Source organism: Populus nigra, chromosome 9 (assembly GCF_951802175.1).
Source record: "Populus nigra chromosome 9, ddPopNigr1.1, whole genome shotgun sequence".
Classification (NCBI taxonomy): domain Eukaryota; kingdom Viridiplantae; phylum Streptophyta; class Magnoliopsida; order Malpighiales; family Salicaceae; genus Populus; species Populus nigra.
Window position 1 is genome coordinate 11,224,699 of NC_084860.1, and position 23,223 is coordinate 11,247,921.

General features: G+C 28.1%; 1 protein-coding gene across 3 annotated transcripts in view; it reads right to left on the bottom strand.

Annotated features, from left to right (window-relative positions):
• Positions 1–6,223: 6,223 nt before the first annotated feature.
• Positions 6,224–23,223, bottom strand: part of LOC133703025 (nuclear transcription factor Y subunit A-7-like) — a 39,926-nt gene continuing 22,926 nt past the window's right edge. The window contains exons 1-6 of one of the 3 annotated variants that reach the window (XM_062127411.1): positions 12,751–12,986; positions 10,957–11,018; positions 9,256–9,398; positions 8,522–8,623; positions 7,361–7,525; positions 6,224–6,875 (exon numbers count right to left, since the gene is read on the bottom strand). In XM_062127411.1, the coding sequence (XP_061983395.1) occupies positions 6,687–6,875; positions 7,361–7,525; positions 8,522–8,623; positions 9,256–9,398; positions 10,957–10,984 (627 nt within the window). In that variant the 5' untranslated portion in view covers positions 10,985–11,018; positions 12,751–12,986 and the 3' untranslated portion in view covers positions 6,224–6,686. Of the gene's footprint in view, positions 6,876–7,360; positions 7,526–8,521; positions 8,624–9,255; positions 9,399–10,956; positions 11,021–12,750; positions 12,992–23,223 lie in introns of those variants that run through there. The other 2 variants (XM_062127412.1, XM_062127413.1) reach the window with 2 other exon arrangements.

Sequence of the window (23,223 nt, forward strand, 5' to 3'; positions counted from 1 at the left end):
ATAGGATTATATAATTGATTTAAACAAGCTAGTTAATTGATTTATTTTACCTTTTGAGGAGTTGATCTCATATGAGTGCTTTTTCATGATTTGAGATTTCTTTTCATCTCTCATTACGTGGTTGATGTAAGCCCTTGAGAAACATTGAGCTTTCAAAATGTAACTTATATATGTGTTCCCTTTCTTAAAAACTAAAAAATAACCTGCATAAATATAAATATTAAAATAAATAAAAATAATTGATTGGATATAAAGTAGCTTTTTTGTGACAAGTGACAAGAGTTGTTGAATGTTTTGATGTTATAAAGGAGTTTAAGAACCAATTTGATGTCTCAGATTTTAGATAAAATTATTTTTCCAAAGAACAGGATATGTTATCTCGACTTTTCCTTAGAGTAGGATTTTGTTTGATTTTATCACAACCCGGGTGTAAGGGATGAGTCATTTAAAGATTTAAGGTCCAAATATTTTCTTATCGACATGAAGTATCCTTATTCTCTTTACATTCTTTGTTTTCATATTGGATAGAAATGTTTATCATATGATAAATTATTAAATATATTAATCCATCCATTTTAGGTGTAAAATCCAAAAATTTCATTCATCAAAAAATGTGAGAAATGATTTAATATATTGTCTATATATTTTAGGAAGGTAGTTCGAAACTTCTTTTTATTAAAAAATATGGCAACAAATTAACACATTAACATATATATTTGAAGGAGAAATGGTTAGAATTTTTATTCATCCAAAAATAGGATAATATAATAGTAAGTTAATTTATCATACAAACTAATTCCCCTTCTTTTTAACGCTATTTTGGCATGTTCTTTAGTAAATTTTAAAAATCCTTTTAAGGATTTTACCATCCTCAAGTCAATTCTTCAATATAAAACAAAACTTTATATTTTTTAAAACTACAAAGTTTCAAATACTCACGAATAAAATCTTTTTAAGGTATATCATCCACAAGTTGTTTCTTAGATAAAAAAGAACAAAATTTTTTATTAATATTTTTTTTTTTTGAAAACTATCGAAGTTTAAACTTCTCATGAACATAAACCTTTTAAGAATTATACGGTCTATGGGTTGATTATTTGATAAAAAAATATAAAGCAAATCTTTATTTACATTTTAAAAAATAAAGACTCAACATCTCGAGGATAAAACCCTTTTAAGAATTATACCATCCTCAAGTTAATTCTACAATCAACAAACATCACACATGAATAAACTAAAAACCCAATCATGCAATGAACATGGACACACATGAAAACTAATAGATATTCCAAATTCCTTTTTTTTTTGTATCTCTTTTTTATTTATAACTCACTCTTTGCTTATCTTTTATCTCAAGTTCCTTTTTTATCTTTACTTTCTCATCTTCCTATGTTTTATCTTACAATTGTTTTGGAGAGAGACCAAGATTCTTCTTATTTGTCTGGTTTCATGTTTCTTTACTTACTTGTCATTTCGCTCTTTATTTTTTTAATTGTCTTATGTTGAGAAGAAAAGGGGTCAAAGTAGATCATTACACTTAACATCAAACTAGTACATTAAAAAGAATAAACTCTTCTAAATATTGTCCCATTCAAACTAATAAATTTAATTAAACAATAAGATTTTAACATGCCTAAATAGTTATACGCTGATTTTTAGTCTGGTCCAAGTCATAATCTCAATAAATAATATCCTCGGTTTAATTTGATTTTTGGACCCAAACCGAATATAACCAGACTATATACACTTCTCATGACATATTAGTTTTTTTTAAAAAAAAAATTCAAGTTAATACAGATTAGCCTATTAAATAAGGAACTCGAATCATAAAATCAGAAAAAATTTATAAAAAATAAATTTAAAAAAATTATAAAATTTAATTTTTAACAATTTTAATATTAAATAATAAAATTAAAAAAAAAACAAAATAAATCAAGTCACTTTCAATGAAGTGCAACTTACAAGGAAATGAAGAGTGAATTCACTTCTCTTTTTTTAATTTTTTTTAATTATATAATTATTATTTTCAATATATATATATATATATATATATACACACACACACACACACACTTTTATTCATCTCCATTGAAAAGGGATAAGAAATAGCCTAACCAGTATGAAATTACATTCTCGATATAATGATTCTAAAAAGAGAGAAAACATTGTTATGCGAATCCTAATAAATAATGATGCAAGGTGAGTCATTCCCTTATGTAGTTTTAAGTTTGCAAAAAAAAAAAAAAAATCATTTGATTAATTTTTTAAAAAAATAACTATTTGAATGAGAGTGAATTGTCGATATAAATATAGTATTGTAATAGATAAACAAACCTTTTTAACTTTTTATAAAATTGGAGAATAGTACATATTAGAATTAATATTTAATATGTATAAAGATTATATCCTTATAAAACATCCATTCTAAAATTTTTGTTGTTGCTAAAAATTAATACTTTATCTTGAGCTTTTATTACTTCACATAGTACAAAAGAATTAATTTTAATAAACCATCCAAAATTCCAATAATTTTTTATTTAAGCTTACTTCAAAACAAGATTCAATGAACTCAAAGAAATTAAATTCAATATCTCTGTATAAAAACCGAACCTAAGTTATAGAGTTGAAAGAATGGATAGGAGAACAAATTTAAGAAAAATCAACAATAGAGGGAGGAAAAAAACTCAGAAAATTTCTTAATTCAATTCCACTCATTCATTTAAAGCATCTATTTATAGGACTTGAGAACCAAAACATTAATTACACATAATTCATGAATCTTCATAATTAATTCATGAATATTTATTAAATTATGATGAATATTCATAGTTCATGGAAATAAATTTCATGAATATTCATTGTTCATGAAAATTTATAAATATATTAATTTTTATGGTATAAATAATGTAATGTGTAATACAATATTTTAGGTACTAATTTATGAATACAAAGTAAGGTAAAGGATGATTTTTTTGTTTTATATCATATGGGTCATTTATCATATTGATCCAAATACTTTTTTTTTTCGTTTTGTTTGGAGGGGAGAGAAGAGGGTTTGGTGTTCTGTAAAGATTCTTAAAATGCATAGTTGTTGACTGGAAATGTCAAATGGATGGAACATATATGCATGTTTGAACAAATATTAGCTGAGCAATCAACTCGAATCTTAGCAGAATTCAAACTTCTTTTGATAGTTTTGGACCCGCTTGCTTCCTTCCTGCTGACAAGGGGGAAGGGATCATCTGATTCATGCAAAGAATGAATTGGACAAACCAACGAGCTATTTTGACCATAATCATGTCTTTGTTTGGTTTCAAGCTAGAACGAGTGCGGATGTTACTGTTCCCCACGCAATCTAGCCTCTCTCACAGTTGATTGACTCTGTAGATTTTCACGGTGATTTTTTTTACTGTATTTTTTTTTTAATTTCTCCCTTAAATTGCTAAATTAAAGATTAATGTGGGTTAATTTATTAAGAGAGAGTGAGATTAAAAGAGGGGATCAAAGTAAAAACAACAAAGGTAGAACCGTAGAATAAATGACTTCAACAAGGTTGATGTGAAATGTGCATTTTAATCACCTAATTTTTCAAAAATTAAGAACAAAGTCAATTTTAGTTTCAAACTTCATTTTACATTTTTATTTTCTCTGGTTTGAGAGAGGAGAGGGAAAATAATTGGATTCTGGCAATAAAAAAAAAAATAATCATTTACACCGATTAAGGCCACAAAAAGAATTATTTTCATGTTAATGGGTTCCTTTCAATGGGAAAAGTTTATCTTAGGTGTTTCTTTTCCTTTAACTTGCCTTATATAGTAGATTTGAGCCCGCAAACAATTTTGATTTCTGATTAATTGTGGGTTTTTATATACTTTTTCATGTTGTTTGAGGCTATAAATATATTTTACAAGGTGTTTATGGTATTATTTTTTTTTATTGAAAATAAGTTTTTTTAATCTGAAACATCACAACTTGATTTTCCAGTGACTAGGGGTCATCGAGATTTGGGTTGGGCAAGCGACGCATCACTTGCTATTTTGCTTTGAAAATGCAACCACTTAAGAAAATTGAAAGAAAAAAAAAAGCTAAGGCTTGTGGGCTGCTCTAGATCCACGTGTCTAAACTTTTCTCTTGAGGTCTATATGCTCTAAGCCAACTAGACCCGCGTGCCTTAGCTTTTTTCTTGAAGCCCATGCACTTTGGACCAACTAGGCTAATGTGCCTAGCCCTTTTTTTTTTTCCAAATTACTCATCAAAATTAGAATTTTTCTCTTGCTTGATTTATTTTTATTTTATCATTAAATATTTTATTTATCATTAATAAAGTAATATAATTTGTTTTGGTTAGATATTTTATCTTATTATCTCGAAATTTGATTGGTTCTTAGTTTTATAAGTGTTAATTTTAGATTAAAAAAATAATGAAAAAAATTATTTAATCTATTTAAATTTATAACCCGAATCATAAATTTAACCGATTAATTTTAATTAATTAAAAATTAAATTTTATAATTTTTTTAATTACATAAATAGTTTTTGTTTATTTAATACCATGAATACATAAAAAAATTTATTTATGATTAAGATTTTTTTACGTGAAAAAACATATAAAAAATATTGTCAGATTAGAAAAAAGTTATCTGATAGACGATAAAATGCAAGTAATAAAATAAAAATTAATAACCTAACCAGAAAATAAAAGGGTTACATCGATCCCATCAACACAGCACTTAAAAAAAAAAAAAATTAACGGGTTGTACTGATTCCATCAGTGCAGTGCAGTGCAGTGCAGTCCATTAAATGTTGAGGTATGAGTACACAAAATTCAAAGACCTCTTAATTACTATTTTTTTTAATAGATTTAATGTACTATTTGTCACTAATTTCCCAAATTTCTTTTCTGACTTGCTATTTAAAAACAAAATTCGGTTTTGAAGATTTTGGCCAGATTGCTTCTTCAGGGAGGCTATTTGGCCTGGTCCCACCTATGTCTATTGTCACAAAATATATATATATATATATATATATATATATATATATATATATATATATATATAAAGCACAGGAAAAGGAAAAGGAAATTTGAAGATGAGACCTTAGCATACCTTATTTAAATCCTAATATCATCAGTAATTTTTTTTAGTGTTTTTAAATTATTTTAATATTTAAAAATAAATTTTAAAAAATAATAAAAATATTATTTTAATATATTTTTAAATAAAAAATAATTTAAAAAATAATCTCTATGATATTATAAAACAAATTCTACTAATAAATGGACAAAGATTTGTACGAAGACCCATTTGGCATATTATGTGTGATTAAGAGGGTATTTGTTTTTGTATTTAAAAAAATAATTTTTTTATTTTTTTATTTTAAATTATTATTTTTTATATATCAATATTAAAAATAAAAAAAAAACATAATTTGTATATAATTAAAAAAATAATCATTAACACAATACCACCACTACAAAATCTATCAGGCAAAGATTTGTGTGGGTTTCTTAAGACCCATTTGATATAGTTGGGCTTCTTTTTTTTTTTTCAAAGTTTTAAATTGGTATGCGTTTTTGTAGATTGTTTTTATTCTGTTTCTCAAAACCTGGTTATAAAAATTTTCATATCAAGATTCTCATAAATAATATTCTTAAATTTCCAACGTTTTTCAATTGTTAATATTCTTTTTTAAAGACTCTGTTCAGAATTTTCACCAGCCTGTCTTTTTCAAAATATTCAATTAATGCTCTTAATTTTCTATTTTTTAAAAGTTGTTTTAAAACTTAAAAACAAAGGCCAAATACAACAAACATCGTCTATACAAGCAAGTCACCTCACTGCTGCGCTGTGATAAACAAACTCTGTTGCACCTTGCAAGCTAATCAAAGCACACACAAACCCAGACTCAGCGCAGCACACTTTCAGTCTCGAGTTCGCACTCGAAAAGGTTGCAAATTTTCGAACAATCAAAGCTCAAGTCACCCATAATTTTAGACTCGAGTTCGATCATGATATACTGAAAAGAAGATATTGAAGTTTACGGAAAGCATGGTGCAAGGCATGAATGCAGCATCGCTTTCATCCTCGCCAGGCAGAGAGGGTCGAGCAGCTCCCACCCCACACCCCCTACTTCAACCCATTCTTTCCTGGTTAAAACATGCACTTCTACCATCATCATCTCACCACAGAAAAGTAAAAGAAAGAAGATAATTCACACCAATATCTGTCAAACCATCTATCTTATTCGATAAGTCGAAAAATAACAAGTAATGAAAGGACTCTGATTGTGCATAGAAATAGCAAATCTAGATTTTCACTAAGCTAATGAAACATAACCCACCCAGCTAATTAACATCATTCCAATTTTGTGCAGAGAAGTCTTAAGCCTCACCGCTTCATAAAAGCAAGCAAACTTAACCGTCATTCTCCTCATGAAGAAAGCGCATCAACTGGAAAAAATCCACTGGAGCAAAGATAATGATGAGCACCTCTTAATTACACTGCCTACTTCATCTTTGCAACATCCTACAAACCAACTACTGGAAAAGGCTATACATACTGATGACACGTCGGTAGAGCCACAATAAAGAAATACTGGCACTATAGGGCTATGGGCTTCCTGAATCCCCACTCTATGAATAACTGTTTTCTGAGCTAATCGCATGCAACACCATCACTTCCAGTGTATCAAGACTTGTCATCCAAGGAAGCAATATCATTTTTATTGGCATTAAGATTGACATTAGATTGTGATTTGTCACCTGGGGCCATGCCATTCTGTTGTTGATTCTCTTTTTTCTTTGAATTGAGAAACCGACCCCCACATCCTCTAGCTCTTTTAAGTGCATGCTGATGTCGAGATTCATGCAAGTATGGCTGCAAGATTACTTTGACTTGTCATGAAAAATCTAATGTCACAAAGGACATGATGCCAGAAAGACTCGGGTGTAACATGGTAGTAAACAAAGAGGATAATAGCCTAAAACTCAGCATGTATAGCCACATGGCTGTAAGACATCCAATCAAGTAATCATAGAGTGGCATTCACATGGCATCGGATCATTCAAGATACTCCGGAATATTTCCAATGAAATCAGAAAACCTAGGTTCTTCAAGTTTCATGACTCTGAGCTTAAATTCAGACAGTCTTTGAAAATTATACCAGTGGCCTAGACATGCTTGACCTAAAGTAAGAGAGGAATAAAATGTCTGAAAAAATATATAGGAGGAGCGGTTGTGAAACAATAACAGCAAGAGATTCATGTATGCCTTCTTTATTTAGATTCTAATATATTAGGTGAACAAAACACAATATCAAATGCAAGTAGAATGAAATTGGCTGCAGACAACCAACAATGTACCTTCCGAGACTTGATTGCTTTGTTCTCTGATTCAGCTTTTGCACGAGATTGCCGTCGTCTCAAGATACCATGATACTGTTTTGCATTAACAAACACAGGTTCCTCCACAGCATCAGATGGCAAAGGAACTCCAGCTTGCTGAATTCCCATCAATTGAAGATGGACCTGATCAGATAATATGTTCAAGAGTTACTTGTCGCCACCCAAAAAAAAAACAGAAAATGTTTCCTCATAAACGAGTCTTTAAAGATATACAGGCTAAAGAGTTACTTAAAAAAAAAATGTTTGCTCATAAACGACATAGTAAACACTTTCAGTGAATCTTTAAAGACCAAATAAACATAAAACCCCACATATTCAACCCTGAAATAGTACTCCATTACAATGTATCCCATCCATCCATTGATTTTGGCCATTTGACCATTAAAGGGTTCCACATAAAACACCAATTACCCTATTTAAACCCCAAGCGAACCTACTCCTTTTGTTCTCTTCACTCTCTATTGGCCATCTCTCTTCCATTCTTTATAGATTAGCTCCAAAATAATTCTCTACCCAAAACTCACCATCATTGCACTCGCCAACACCTATAACCACAATTGCCCACAACACATGGTGGGTCTGCCTGCATTTCTTCGGCTCTAAGTTCATCTCTTCAATCTCATTTCTCCACTTAAATTTTTCTCAAACCCCTTCGCCGCTGCTGAAAAATGGCTGAAAAGAAAGTGACCCATCAAACCCAAGACCCCAAACAACAAAATCCACAGGACCAAAATCAAAACTTGACCCAATAAAAACTACAGCAACTATCCTTGGAAAACCCAAATGAAAAGCTTCAATCTTTGATATCTCTCAGATTTTTTTATGGGAATGAGAATGAAGTTGATTTTGGAAAATTGAAGAAAGAGCATGCATTGTTGGTTAAATAAGGTCAAAATCAACAAAACATTACAATTTTTCAATGGATTGACCACAATGAAATAGAGTCATAGTTTGGTGGTAAAAATTTGGGATTTTTTAGTTCAGGGGAGACTTAAAAATTTGCTGAAGGTCAAGTTTCTTAAAATTTGGCCTAAACTAAATGCGATCTCAAATCGAAAAATCACAAGAACAGCCATGTTTCCTAAACAACCCAGCATACAGCATTAAAAAAGAAATTACCATTGGTTGTGCACCATAGGGCTGTGGAGCATATGGCTGGGCATCATATGGAGCAAAGATGCTTCTATAATAAGGATCTGGATATGGGTAAGCTGCCGGTGCCTTCAAGTCAAAAGGAACAAAAATGATAAAAGACAAAATTTAGTATGTCAAACTGCCTAGTTCTTATTTGGTGGAAACAAGTATTGGGTAAAGTTTGTTGCACAGTTGTGGGAGAGTTCTGATTTTTCAATGTAAGTTTGAAGAAAGATCAAAAGTCATGGCATGGAAAATGAAAATTGTTCTTAAAAATGGAATGCAAGGCAAAGTAGAAATGACCTGCTTCATTCAATAGGTTATTCTATTCATTTTATCTGTAAAACAGGGAGGAAGCTGAAATTCAACAAACTTCCACAGCCATGATTACCTTCACTGAAAAATCATGATCGATTGATTTTCCTAAAAATCTTAGTGCTAGAGCAGAAAAAATCTCAATTCAGAGAGAAATAGAGGCATATGTTGAAAGAAATTCTAGCTGTCAGACCATTTTCAAAAGTAAACTATAAATACCATAACAGAGACATAGCTATAAGCACGCAGACATCAAAAAGGCAGTGGCAAAAGTTTTTCTAAACTCCAAAATAGGAAACAAAAAAAACTCTTGGTATATACCAAAAAGCCACTCTTGGTAAAATTACGTATCCCTTAACAAAAACACAACAGTTATTAACAATATTTTGTTCTGTAGAAAATACCATAGCATGTCCTGCTCCAAGCTGGGGAGTTGCATACTGAAAATTTGGAGGTGAGATGCCTGGGTGTGCCAGTGCATTTGCAGGAGAAGAAGTCTGCACCTGGGGTTCTGAGTGTTTTTGCTGCTCACCAGCTTCACTATTATCTGGAAAGCAGCTTTTGAAAATAATATTATTATCATAGTTAAACATCAAATGCATGGAATTTTCAAATAAAAGAGGATTGCTCAACCACAACAAGCTTCAGAAAAGGATGGCTAACATAAAAAAGAGCCACAGTTTGAGCAAGCGCTATCAAATTGATCATACAAGTCAAACATTATAAGCGAAGACACTCTAAGTTTACCGTCTACATGTATGACACCTAAAATTAATGCACCCTATCAAATAATCCCAAGAAAATCCTAGGGTGCGGTGCTGTTTGGTTACCAAGAATAAAAGGTCCAGAACTGGGATGTAGGAATCGGAATGCAAATAAGGAGCCATAATAACATTTTAATTTCAATATTGCATTTCAAATCGTAACAAGGAATCATAATGAAAGTTTTCATATCTAGTTTGTAAGATGAAAGGGAATAATGATTAAAAAATTGATTTCATCAACAGTGGTTGTAGTAAAAATTAGTAAAAATAATAGAAGTAATTGTGGTGGTGGTGGAGGAGGAGAAGGAAGAGGTGGTGATAGTAACAATAGTATAGTAACAACAATAATATCGTAATGAAAGTTTTAATATCTGGTTTGTAAGATGAAAAGGGATAGTGATTAAAAAATATTTCATCAACAATAGTTGTAGTAAAAATAACGGAAGTGCTTGTGGTGGTGGATGAGAAAGAAGAAGTGGAGATAGTAACAGTAGTATAGTAATAACAATAATATCTTCAAAAAAAAAAATCAATACCACCACCATGGGAGGTGGCGGTGGAAGAAAAGAGCTGTTTATGGTGGAACAACAACAATAACAATGTAATTTAAAAAATGTCACCACCACAACTAAAAGTGGCAGTGGTGGTGGAGGTGGAGGTGGAGGTGGAGGTGGTAATGGTGATTGAAATATAGGATATGCATTGAATACAAATAACAAGTATTCTTTAAAAAAAAAATATTCTCATTTCTTGTTTTTATTCTCACCTCTCTCCAAGGGAATGAAACCATATTTAATTTTCATTCTCATTCCCACTTCATTCCTTTCAACAAAGCATATGCAAAGTATGAATAAAACTTTCATTCTCATTCTCATCATTCAATTCCTTGTTACCAATCAACACCGAAGAGTAACCAAATATCTCAGATGTTTTTTTTCACGATTACAAGATTCCCTCCATACAGGAATGTAGGTTTCTCACCAAATTTGATATGCATAGTATTCCCATGATATATGGAAATGTTTATCATCTTTCCTGCTCTTTTATTATTACTATTATTTAAGTAGGATCAAGAGGATTCAAGCAATGCAGCCGGAAATCTCAATTAGGATTCTGCCCACTGGAGCAAAATATTGTCGAGGCAAGTTCAACAAAATAAAAGAAACATGAACCCTAATAACCTATGTCCAAGGTCAAAACATAATAATATAAAATATCCAAACTGGCAAATGATAGAAACACGAATAAATTTTGCATTCCATCCATTTATAGAGAAAGCATTGTATAGCTAAGTAGTGACTCCAAGGTAACAAATCTGCAAAAACATTTTGAAAAAATTACCAGAAAGATCATGCACCGAAGAAGTCATGAGGCTGTTATGTCCACAGTCCCTAAGCTCAAATCTGGAAGCACGGATAACACCCAAAAATAGATCCAAGGTCAATAGGATACAAGAGCATTATGAAGCTACTCGAGTATAAGGCATTCCAGTTAGTCAATTAGGGCTGAAAGATTATTTTTTTTTTGTGTGTGCGTGTGTGATTGACAACTTTAAAACAACAATACAGCTTGGATGAACATTACAGCGTAGATGATATGAAGCATTGTAAGAAAGAAAAAGATAAGGACAAATATTTGAGAGTTTCTTCCTTAAAGTTATTGTTGCTTAAGAAAAGAATGATTTGAATGTACAAGACAAGATCACACTATAATAGGTCTAATAGCTATTAGCAAAGCTATTGTGTGTGTGTGTGTGTGTGATTGACAACTTCAAATCAACCATGCAACTTGGATGGATGAACAATACAGCGTTGATGATATGAAGCATTAGAAGACAGAAAAAGATAAGGACAATATTTGAGAGTTTATTCCTTAAAATTATTCTTGCTTAAGAAAACAATGATTTGAATATACAAGACAAGATCACACTATAATAGGTCCGATAGCTATTAGCTAAGCTATTCAAGTATAATTATCAAAGCAATCCTCCCCACTGAAAATAATTATATAGTAGCTTTGTCTTTTCATTTGCATGAGCAAAATGTGGCTAAACCAGCATTTTTTTGAAGTTCTTAACTTCAAGCTTAGTAATGACCTAATTGCATAGGAAACCACTGGACCTTCAGTACAACTGGTACTTCTCTCCCAACCAAAGGGGAAGATTCAGCGCTCGAATTGCAGGAAAGCAATTCTAACTCGACCATTGAATGAAAAGATGAAAGAAAATAAACCATACCAGAGAAATTTTGCCAAATATTTTCCACACATTTACATTATGAAAAGAAGATCACCACGCATAATATCCATTCAAGCAATACATACATTGAAGAATTAATGCTATCGTAAAACAGGATTCTCAAATAACACATGCTTATATTGAGATAATACATAAATTATGGTGATGAGAAAGTAGCTGATCAAAGATTTTCTCAAGCCATTAAAGTACTGGATGATATGCAGATGAGAGAAGCTGATAAAAGATTGTCGTCAAAATGTTCATGGTGAATAACTTAGAAACATAACATAGTGCTTTTCAATCTAAACAGATACTAAAGTCTAACCATTAATTTACATGATTTCCCTTCATATTAGCTTAGATGACCATAAGCAAACCATAAAACACCACCCCTGCTGCATCCACCTTTCTGACAAGGTTACACACCATATAAAGAGCTACTGGAATAAAACTCTGTAATATAGAACTAATAATGAATAGCTTCTGTCTCACTTTGCTTGTCGGTATTTCTTCACATTGAACTCATGTACCTCATCAATCCAATTAACCATTTCACTCAAACTCCTCCAAACTGAACTCTCAATTAACTCATATTCTCAAAATATGAACTTACTAAACTCGCCTAAACACCAAGAAAAAATCAGAGTCTTTGAGATGAAAAGAAACCAAACAAAAACCAAATGCTTCACAATCATTACCAATCCCCTCATTCAAACCAAGAAAATAGCATAATTCTCCGTTTGGTTCCAGACAAAACGCACGCAATTAAAAAAAAAAAAAACTCAAATTCCATCAGTTATTGAACATGACAAATGAAGAAGCACAGAGAAGGAAGTTTCGATCAAGCAAAGATTTAATTAAAACAGAAAAAGGAAATGAATTAGGGATTCGAAATTTACCTTGAAGAGAAACTTCCCTTTGTTTTTGTTTTGCAGAGAGAGAGAGGGGGGGGGGGGAGAGGCAGGCAGTTTTATGGTTATTGTTGTTTTGTTGATTTTCACAATTCTCTGTTGCTTCTGCAGGTTAATAAAAATAAAAGAAAAAAGGAGAAATTTTTCCTCTGTAATTGTTCCTGTTTGGGGAAATCATAAAAACATCGAATTCCGTTTTCACCATACCTGGACCTGGGGAAACACACTGTTGTCTATCCAAACACACCCCAGAGTCTTTCTTTCTTCTTCTTTTTATGCATATTTGGCTAAGGTAGTTTTCATTTGTCTTCCATAATTTTTTAATCTTTGCACATAAATATAAAAATTTTAAACTTGTTTTTCAAATCAATTTAAATCCTGAATAAGAAATATATTTTCTTAACTAAAATTATCTTTTCTTATATAAATATTATTTTTAACAAAACATTTATTTTTTATATTAGTAGCATGATTTTTTAGATAAAATATAAAAGTAATTAAAATAAATATTCATAAGAAATTTTCATAATTCTAATTAAAGAGGAAAAAATGTCTGTGTAATTAAAACTTCATTTTTTATTCATATATTTTTCAAAAAATATATTTTCTATCGTTATTTGAAAAACAATTTTTAAATAAAAAATAAAAAAAAATTATAACTCGATAATTTTTAAACAATTCTATGAAAAAAATAATTAATTAAACCTAAAAATATTACCATCAAGATATATACTCTTTTTTTTATTTTAATGTGGGTGTCCGGGTCAGCTTGCGCGCACCTCGACTAATCCCACGGGTCCTGAAGCTAACGACCATGTAAGCTTCCAGTGACCATCATATGAGCAATCACATATGATTCGATATCTAATCTTAATTAAAAACAAAGGTGTAATTAGATTTTTTTTATTTTTTTAATATTTTTAATTAAAAAACAGTTTCATTCTAAAAAACTTTAAAAAAAAAAAAAAAACCTAAACTGGTAGGCTATTTAAAAGCATGCCCAGCATGCTTAGCCTAAAAGAATAAGGTCTGGATGTGCCTAAACCTAGAAGGGTTGACCTATGCCTTTTTCTTTTTTTAAACAAGTTTCTCTCCTTAGTTTTTTTTTTTTAATTGAATGGATAATATATTATTTACTGGAATAAAATTAAGGTCCATGTTATGGAACTCTAAAACCTAAATATCAACCTATTTTCCTATATAAATACTTAATAACTATTATAGAAATCTTAATAATTTTATTTTCAATTCCAAAACATCTTATAATTGATTTAAGAATAAGAAATTAAACCAAATAAAAAAAAATTCAATTTCAATTTATTTTTTTCAAAATAATTAAAGGTCAAAATCACCTACATTAAATTACCATCTCTAAAACAAATTCATTAAAGTGAAGATGATTTTTCTAACAACCAAAGCTATATCACTTTTCTATCATTATTTTGGCGACGTTGTAACTCCTTTGTCAACTCATAAGGATTCAACTTTGTATCTCCTTTTGACAGATCAGAAGGATTTACCTTAAAATTTTCTAAAAAGAGTATATCTGACCTTAAAAAATTTTAAAGTTTTGGGTTGATTTGTTTTTTTATATTATTTTTAAGTTATTAAAAAGGATAAACAAATTTATTTACATCTCTAGAGTGTTGTTTAGATTTGTTTTGTAAAAAATGTTTGAAATGAATTTTGGTGTAAGCTTGATTTTTCGGCAACTAGAGGTCGTCAGAATCTAGATAAAACAAACGACTCATTATCTATTTTTTTGTTTTAAATAAGGGTTTTAGTCCCATAAAAAAAACAATAAACAGGATTAGGCATGTGGGCTGTCATAGGCTCGCGCACCTACGCTTGTTGTTCTTCTTTTTATTTTTTATTTTTTATTTTTTTATTATTTTTTTCAATTTGATCATTCACAATTAGATCTTATTGATTTTACTTGCTTGATTTTTTATTTTTTATTTTTTATTTTATCATTTAGTATTTTTTTTTATTTTAGCAAGTAATTTGTCTTGGTTTGATATTTGTAGGTTTATTGTAATCTCAAACAAATACACTAATATTTTATTGGTTCTCAATTTTAGGAGCGTCTATTTCTTTATCATATAGTTAAATAAAAAACTATTAAAAAAATGTTGAACCAAACCGAGTCTATGATCCAGATCATGAGTTTTGCTAATTAACTTTGGTTGGTTAGAAATTGAGCTTTCTATATTTTTTTTCATTACATATATAATTTTTCATTTATTTAATTAAATGTAAACATAAACTTTTAAATTGATGGTTGATCTTCTTTATGTCAACAAACATGCATGAAATACTGTCATATTTATTTTCGAGTTGGTAGAAAAATTTATCTTTTCATTTAATTACATACAAATATAAACTTTTAAATTGATGATTGAGCTTTTTTTTTATGTCAACAAACATGCATGAAATACTGTCATATTTATTTTTGAGTTGGTAAAAAAATTTATCTAACTCTCAACAAAGCACAAATTAAATAACTAGTATTTATTATAATGTATCCTATATTTTCAAAGTGTATGATATCCGTAGGGTCAAATAAAAAAAAATAATTCTCTAACCTGCCTTCCATGGTTTTACTTATATTTTTTCTCATATGAATTTTATGAATTATTTCAAAAAAAAATATGAATTTTATGAATTATTTCAAAAAAAAAAAACATTTAAAACTTGAAACTCGCATTTACAGTAAGTGCTAAACAGTTTAGATTTATTTACGTAGTCACACCAAGTGCAAACTAGATGTGAAGTAACAGCTTAACGCGAGCAATCAAAGTGACTTTATTTTCACTCATCTATATATATATATATATATATAGCTACTATTTGTTTTATAAATGATGTTATGTTGCTGTATAATTTTTTTAAAAAAAAGAAAAATATGTGATTTGAATCATAAACTTGAGTAGAATAAATTAGTTTTATTTAATTTAGATTTAAAAAAATGATGATGAATGGATAAAATTTTAAAAAAATAATTAGAATAACATAAAAATTATTTTTTCAAAAATAAAACAAAATCATGAATCTTGATTTACAATCCATTAAAAACAGAAGAATAAAATAGGGTAAAAAGTGGAATAAAAAAATTGGTCTTCGTCAATTCGAGTTAGCATAACAAATGTATACTTTTGTTAATCATTATCAAATTAACATGAGTTATTCCACCAAACTCGTGGCCTAGATCATGAGATCGGAATAACTCAATACAAAAAATAAAAAGGATTATAAAGCTTTTTTTAAAAAAAAAATATATATTAACTTTTTAAATTCATGACTCTGGTCATTAGAGCTTATGCATACTATTTGAAAAAACCATGAAGTTTTCTTATCAATCAAACAATATTAAACAATAAAATTGAAAAAATAATTTTAATTATACAAAAATATTTTAAAAATAGAAATTAAAAAAACAAGGATCAAAATTGAAAAAAAAATGATATCTATTGAAGGGTAAAATTGAAAAGAAAAATCTATTTAGTAAAAGAATCCTAAAAATTCAAAAGAATGAGGATCAAAATTGATATAAAAATAAAAGCAAAATGTTGACTAAAAGGTGGGATTGAAAAAAACAATTTACAAAAAAATCAAGAAAAAAATTAGAAATCAAAACAATAAAGACCACATTAGAAAACACAATATCATCAGTTTGAATTGAATGATGAAATTAAAAACCAATAAAATTTTTACAAAAAAGGTTAAGAAAAAAATTAAAAATCAAAAGAATGAAGACTAAATTGGAAGATATAATATTTGATGAATTGAGATTGAAGATTGAAGAATGAAATTAAAAAAAAAAACTTGTACAAAAAAAAACAAAATCAATTATTGGAAGTGAAAAGAATAAAGACTAAAGTTGAAATACTAATAACAAAGTGGGAAAAATTATAGTTTTTGAGGTAGAAGAGAGAAAAGAAAGGGAAAAACTCATCAACGACAAACCAAACTACCACTGAAGATACGCATTACACCAAATGAAAGATTACATGGTGACACTTTCAATGACATAACAGAAGGGTATTCTCGCACCTAACTTTTTGTTTTTTTTTATCTAATCAAATATGAAATTACCTCTAAGATGACTTTATAAGTTAAGAAAACCATTTTGAAAAGACTTAAAAGCCTCTTAACTCCAGGTTTATTTTCTTTTATTTTAAAGGTTTTTTATTTGTTTTATTGTGCATTTTAATTGTGTATTATTTTTTTTATATTTGGTCAAATACTAAATTACCCCTTAACTAACATTAGAATAACAAAAAATATTATGAAAATACAAAAATACCCCTCGACTCCACATTTAATTTTTTTTCTTTCAAGTGTATTTTGGTCATCTCATTATACGATTAAGATAGAAAAAAAAAATATTTGTTCCTGATCAATTTGAAAATGATAAATAAGTTATATGAAAGACTTCAATGTCCTTGAAAATCAATGTTAAGTTTTATGAATGAAAAAAAAAATCATTACACAATTCATGCGGTCAATGTTTTTCAACGTGCATAGTGGTCGTTTGGAAACGCGGTTGAAATTGTGTTTTCTAAAATCTTGAATTTTGTTTTTGCTTATAATTATTTTTTTATATTTTTGGATCATTTTGATGTAACAAATAACTTTTAAAAAATAAAAATATATATATATATTAATAAAAGATAATATAGATGCATACAAGTTTTAAATTGAAAATATTTTTATAAAAAAAAAATATTAAATAATAATATAAATTATATTTGACAAATCGCCCTCTCTATTGACGTCACGGGCTACCAGAGACTAAAATTGTGTCAAAAAGGTCACGAAGGCTTAAGTTGTTAAAAGTCGAGCAGTTTTTGGTGGCAATATCAACATGCATGAGAATCGGTTGGGTAAAACGGATTCAGAGGAGAATGAGATTCGGTTGTTAATAAAACCGCATTTTTCAAGTAAAATCTGTGCTCTTTCCGAAGATATTTTTTTTTTCACGTGATATTCTCTAAAAACTTTTATCAAAAAGACCCGGGATTCGGGCAGGAGCAAGAAGCTGACCGACAACCAGTCTAGTCCAGCAGCTGCGTGGGTCCCTACGAGTGAGTGGATGGTTGAAGGCGACCTCTTCACCGTTAATATTTAAGTTTTGTTGTTTCGAGGTGTACGGATGGATAGGGTGGGGGATTGGATGATTTGGACTTGGAGAACTTTATTCCGTGAGTGACACCTTTCACCCTTTCGAGAAATTCTGGTATGAAAGTGTTCTTTTTACCTTGGACCTCATTATTATTAATTTTATTAACGTATCCTAAAATCACTTGATATTTTATTGTAATAATCACCGGCAAAATGCCTTGGTCCTTTATGATTTAATATTATTTTTAATGGATATTAAATTTTTATAATTTATTACAATTTATTTTTTATAAAATTATCTCTGTTTTATAACTTGAATTTTGCAGATTAACTCGAGTTGTTTTTTTTATTTTTTTTATTTTTTTATTGATTTTTTTTCTCAACATCATACTTAATTATTGAGTTAATTTCGAATTTAGCTTTATATTTTTTTATTTTATTTAAGGGGTTATCACGGTCTCATAACTGGGATCGTGAATTTTATGAATTTGTAAATATTGAATTGATTGAAAATTTGACTTCAGTAAATATAATATATTATCATCTTAATATTTTAAAAAAGATATCGTCTTAAATTGTTTTTAGTCAAACTATATTTTGACCGATTCTTCAAATTTTTTTTGAACTTGTAAAATTAACAATGTCACATTAGATTAACCTTAACATAATTTTTTTTTTCTAGAAAACATGTTAAAAACATTTGAATATTTTTTTATGTTTAACAAAAATTTAATATGACATGTATAGTTGCGTCAAAAATTATATATGTTATAATGCGCCTATTATATTATGATATCAAAACATATTAAGTTATTTGATAATAAATTATTATGTTGTTGTGTTTTGATTGAAAAATTAAAATTATAGTTAAGAATACAACTTAAATTAAATATTTTTTGTTTAACCAATTAAATATTTTTAAAGAAATTAATTGAATTGCTTAATAAATAAATTATTTCTTGAAAACACACAAATAACATAAAAAAATAATTTAAAAGAAACAATGATGAAATATCAATAGTTTTTTTAAGTAAACAAAACAACTAAATAATTTAATTAAGACCCCTATACGTTGAAAACTAATATAATAATCTTATAATATTTACGATTATAAACTATGTAATTAAATATAATATATAAAATAAAATGATTGAGGTTAGTTAGTTTTAACATGTTTTTATAGAAATTAGTTTTCACTCTCAAACTTTAAAAACTTGACTTTAAAATCATTATGGAATACTTTTTTGGTGTTTTTTTTTAAATAGTATAAATTAGAAACATAGGGTCAAACAAGTTATTAATCAATACGAATATAAATAAAATTGTAATTATATTTTAAATTTAATTTGCAATCTTAATTTACGAATATAAGGAATAAAAAATGTTGTGTCACATGCCGTACTAGCTGAATATTTTTCAATTAGGGTACTAGCATAGACCCCTCTGTGCTATGTATTTCCTTGCCTTTTTACGAAGAGAAAAGGCTGAAGAATGATCTGGAGGATTGATTTCTACAGAATTAGGATTTGTTTGGCAGTGTGATTGTGGATACTTTTCAAATAATTTTTTATATTAAAATGCATGCTAATGATGTTTTTTTATTTTTTAAAAATTATTTTTGACATCAGCATATCAAAACGATCCAAAACATACAAATCATATTAAATTTTAGTAAAAAAAAAATTCAAATTTTTTAAAAACACAGGTTAAACTACGTTCCCAAACACTACCTAAAAATAATTTGGGCCGCAATTGAGGGATTGTGATTCTAGGTTTAGTTGCTGGGATAATTTTGGCTATAATTAGAAGATTGAAACTGGGTTTTAATGAACAAAAGATTTTGAAATTGATTGCTGGAAATCTTGTTTAATTAATTCATTAATTTGGATTAAATTGAATCAATTAAAGACAATTGGATTGAAAATGAATTAATTTAGAAATGAATTGAATTGGATTAAAACTAATAGGATCAAAATGAAGTTATGTAAATAGATAATTGGTACTTGACATGTTACTTGATTTGCATTACAGTCCTTGACTTTTGACTTTTTCAATTTATTCCATTAAGATGTTTAATTTTAAAATCTCTTTCAATTTAAATCCTAAATTGAATTAATTAATCTTTCCAATTAGTTCTTGGTTTCCTAAAATCCCTTAATCTCATTTTACTTTTCGATTGTGTCCCTAATTGAATCAACTTAGACCTCCAGATTTAACAATTTATTGCAAATTCATCTTAGATTCCTAAAATTATGCAATTTCAACCAATTTAACTCCCAAATTCAAATTACTATTTCGATTAAACTCTTAATTGACTTTTAACTTGGTTATTCGCTTATGAAGCATCCTTTAATTTCAAGTTTCTTTTAATCTTAGATAAATTAGATCAAATTAAATCCTTTTCTAAATTTCCTCTTCAATTAAAACCTCGAGTGTGACCCAAAAAATTTCCGAACTCAATTTTTGACTTATGATGCTCAATTATTAGCCCAATTCCAAACCCCAACTATTTTTTCTATTTTTTTGTTGTTTATGATTTTCAAGATTTTTTTTGACACATAAAAAATTAAACAAAACATAAAAAAATAACGAAATGATTAAAATTACTGAAATACATATTTTTTGAATTTTTTCAAAATATATAAAAATAAAGGTTAAAAATCAGGTTACAACAACAATATGCATACATAATTTTTATCAACTGTATGATTTTGTAATGGATCAATGTTTTCATGATGAGCCATTGAATATGTTACTTGAGAGAGCTACTAGATCCTCCAAAGGAAGACCTATCTAGGGGAAGCTTTGCTTCCTGAAATTGGGGAATGAAGGTGGGAGCTTTTGGCACATCTCAAGTGGGGCCTCCAGACTAGGACATACACACATAAGATGCAAGCATGTGCATTATATGAGATTTCAATACTCTTTTGGAAGATTTGCACCAACTTAACTAAAATTATCTAAATTAAGGTTGAAGATCATGAGTTATAAGTTCAATTGCAGTATCAGAACTGACATTATCATTATTGTTATAAGTTTTTGTATTGTTAGTGCAACTACTTATCTATAAAAAATAATTTAATAGAAAAATAATTAAAATTATTAATTTAATTCATTTTCATGGGTATTTTAAATAGTATAATTAAATTCAATTGTATAATTTAATATTTTATTTTAAATTGTGATTTTGTGATTGTGTATTGTGAAATTCGCATGCCGCTTCCATCTCTTACACTGCTCTGCTTTTAGGAGCATTATGCCTTGTCCGGCTTGTATGAGTGGCAAAGTTAAGAGAGGATAAATGTCATGCAACCATCATTACCAGCAGCAAGAAATTATGTTCAACGAAACATCTAGTAGTAGGTGTTCAATAATAAAAATTTAAAATTTAAAAATTTATTTTTTTCATGATTTTACATTCGAACCTTGTAATTGTTAATATAATGACCACTAGAGGCTTACATGATTGTTAACTTCAGAGTCTGTTAGATTAATCGAGGTGCACACAAATTAACCCGGACATCTATATTAATAATAATAATAAAAAAAAAATAAAATTATGCTGAATGATAAGAACATGTTTGGGAACGCGGTGCAAACCGCGTTCCCAAAAAATTTTTATTTTATTTTTACTAAAATTTAATATGATTTTTATGTTTTGGATCGTTTTAATGTGCTGATATTAAAAATAATTTTTAAAAATAAAAAAATATTATTAATATGTATTCTAATATAAAAAATTATTTAAAAAACATCTACTATCAAGAACCCTCTGATTGGCAAGTGGAGACGTCAGAATCTCAAGTGGAACGCTGTTTATTTACACGTCAAAATCCTTAAAATGGGTCATCCACTTTCTCTTGTTTCTATAAATGGCGGCACTATTTTCATCTTTCTCAGGTTTGATTGATATGCTTGCGCAAGTTGATGAAGTAAAATATCATGGAGCGTCACGAGCTTTTCCCCCCCTCCCCACTTTGCGTAATGACATTAAATAAATGCTTTCATATTCGCTTTTATCAGATATTTTGAAATATTTAGATAAATTTATTTAAATACATCATATAGATACTACCTCTTTTATAATACACGTCAAATAGATATCAGATATTTTGAAATAACTTAAGTTATAGTTTTGATCAATTGAATAAACTGGTTTTATTTGAATTATATTAATAACATGAAAAAAAACTTTATCTAAAACAAAGAAAAAAGCAGGTCATCTATCTATTTGTGTTTAATAAATTTATTTATTAAAATTAATTTGTAATAAAAATCGATACATATATAAAATTTATTGAATAAAATAAAAGGAAGAAATACTATGCAAGACTGCACTTTTTTAAAATATCATAAAAATAAATATTTAATCTATATAAAATATAAATGTTTTTTTTATAGATGAATCATACGGACCTCTTAAAAAAATTAAACACACGCAATATAATTAAAAAAGTAATTGCTATTTAAAAAAGGCTAAAAAACCCAAAAAAGATAATAGAGAAGAAGTATTAATTAAAGCATCAATTTAAAAATTATTTTTAAAAAGACATAAAAAAGGCGTTAATAAAAAAACAAAAAAAAACAAAATGACAAAAAAAATACACCATCAACTTGGATTGAAGGGTGAAATTAAAAATAAAAAATCATAAGAATAATGATCAAATTGAAAGCACCAATACATGATAAAAACTAAACACGGAGAATTTTCAACGTGTTTTTTTACATCAAGAAATCATAAAAAATTAAATAAATTACAAACTATTGTGTAAGTAAATAAAAAAAAAGTCATTAATGATAAATAAAAACATAATTGAAAAAATTGAGAGATAAATATAGATCAAGATATTTAATATAGCAACATGGGTTATTTACTTGATTGTGTTCAATGAATTTGTTTATTCAAATATCTTTATAATAGAAATCAACACACACATATGACTTATTGAATAAAATAAAGGAAACAAAATAATATGCAATGTTGCACTTACTAAAAAAATTATAAAAAATAAATATTTAATCTATATAAAATATAAAAAAATTACAAATGAATCATGCTAACCTCATCAAAAAATTAAACACACCCAATATAATTAAAAAATAATCACTATTTAGAAAAGACAAAAAAAAACAAAAAAAAATCAAAAAGAAGGGGTATTAACTAAAACATAAATCAAAAAATTATTTTTAAAAAATATAAAAAATGTATTAATTAAAAAAAAATTAAAAAAAAATGAGGTCAGACGCTTCTAGGCCTGGTAAACCAGGTCAAACACCTAGCCCATCAAGAAAAGATCTATGCGCGAGACGTTATTTTTTTTCTTAATTCAATAGGGC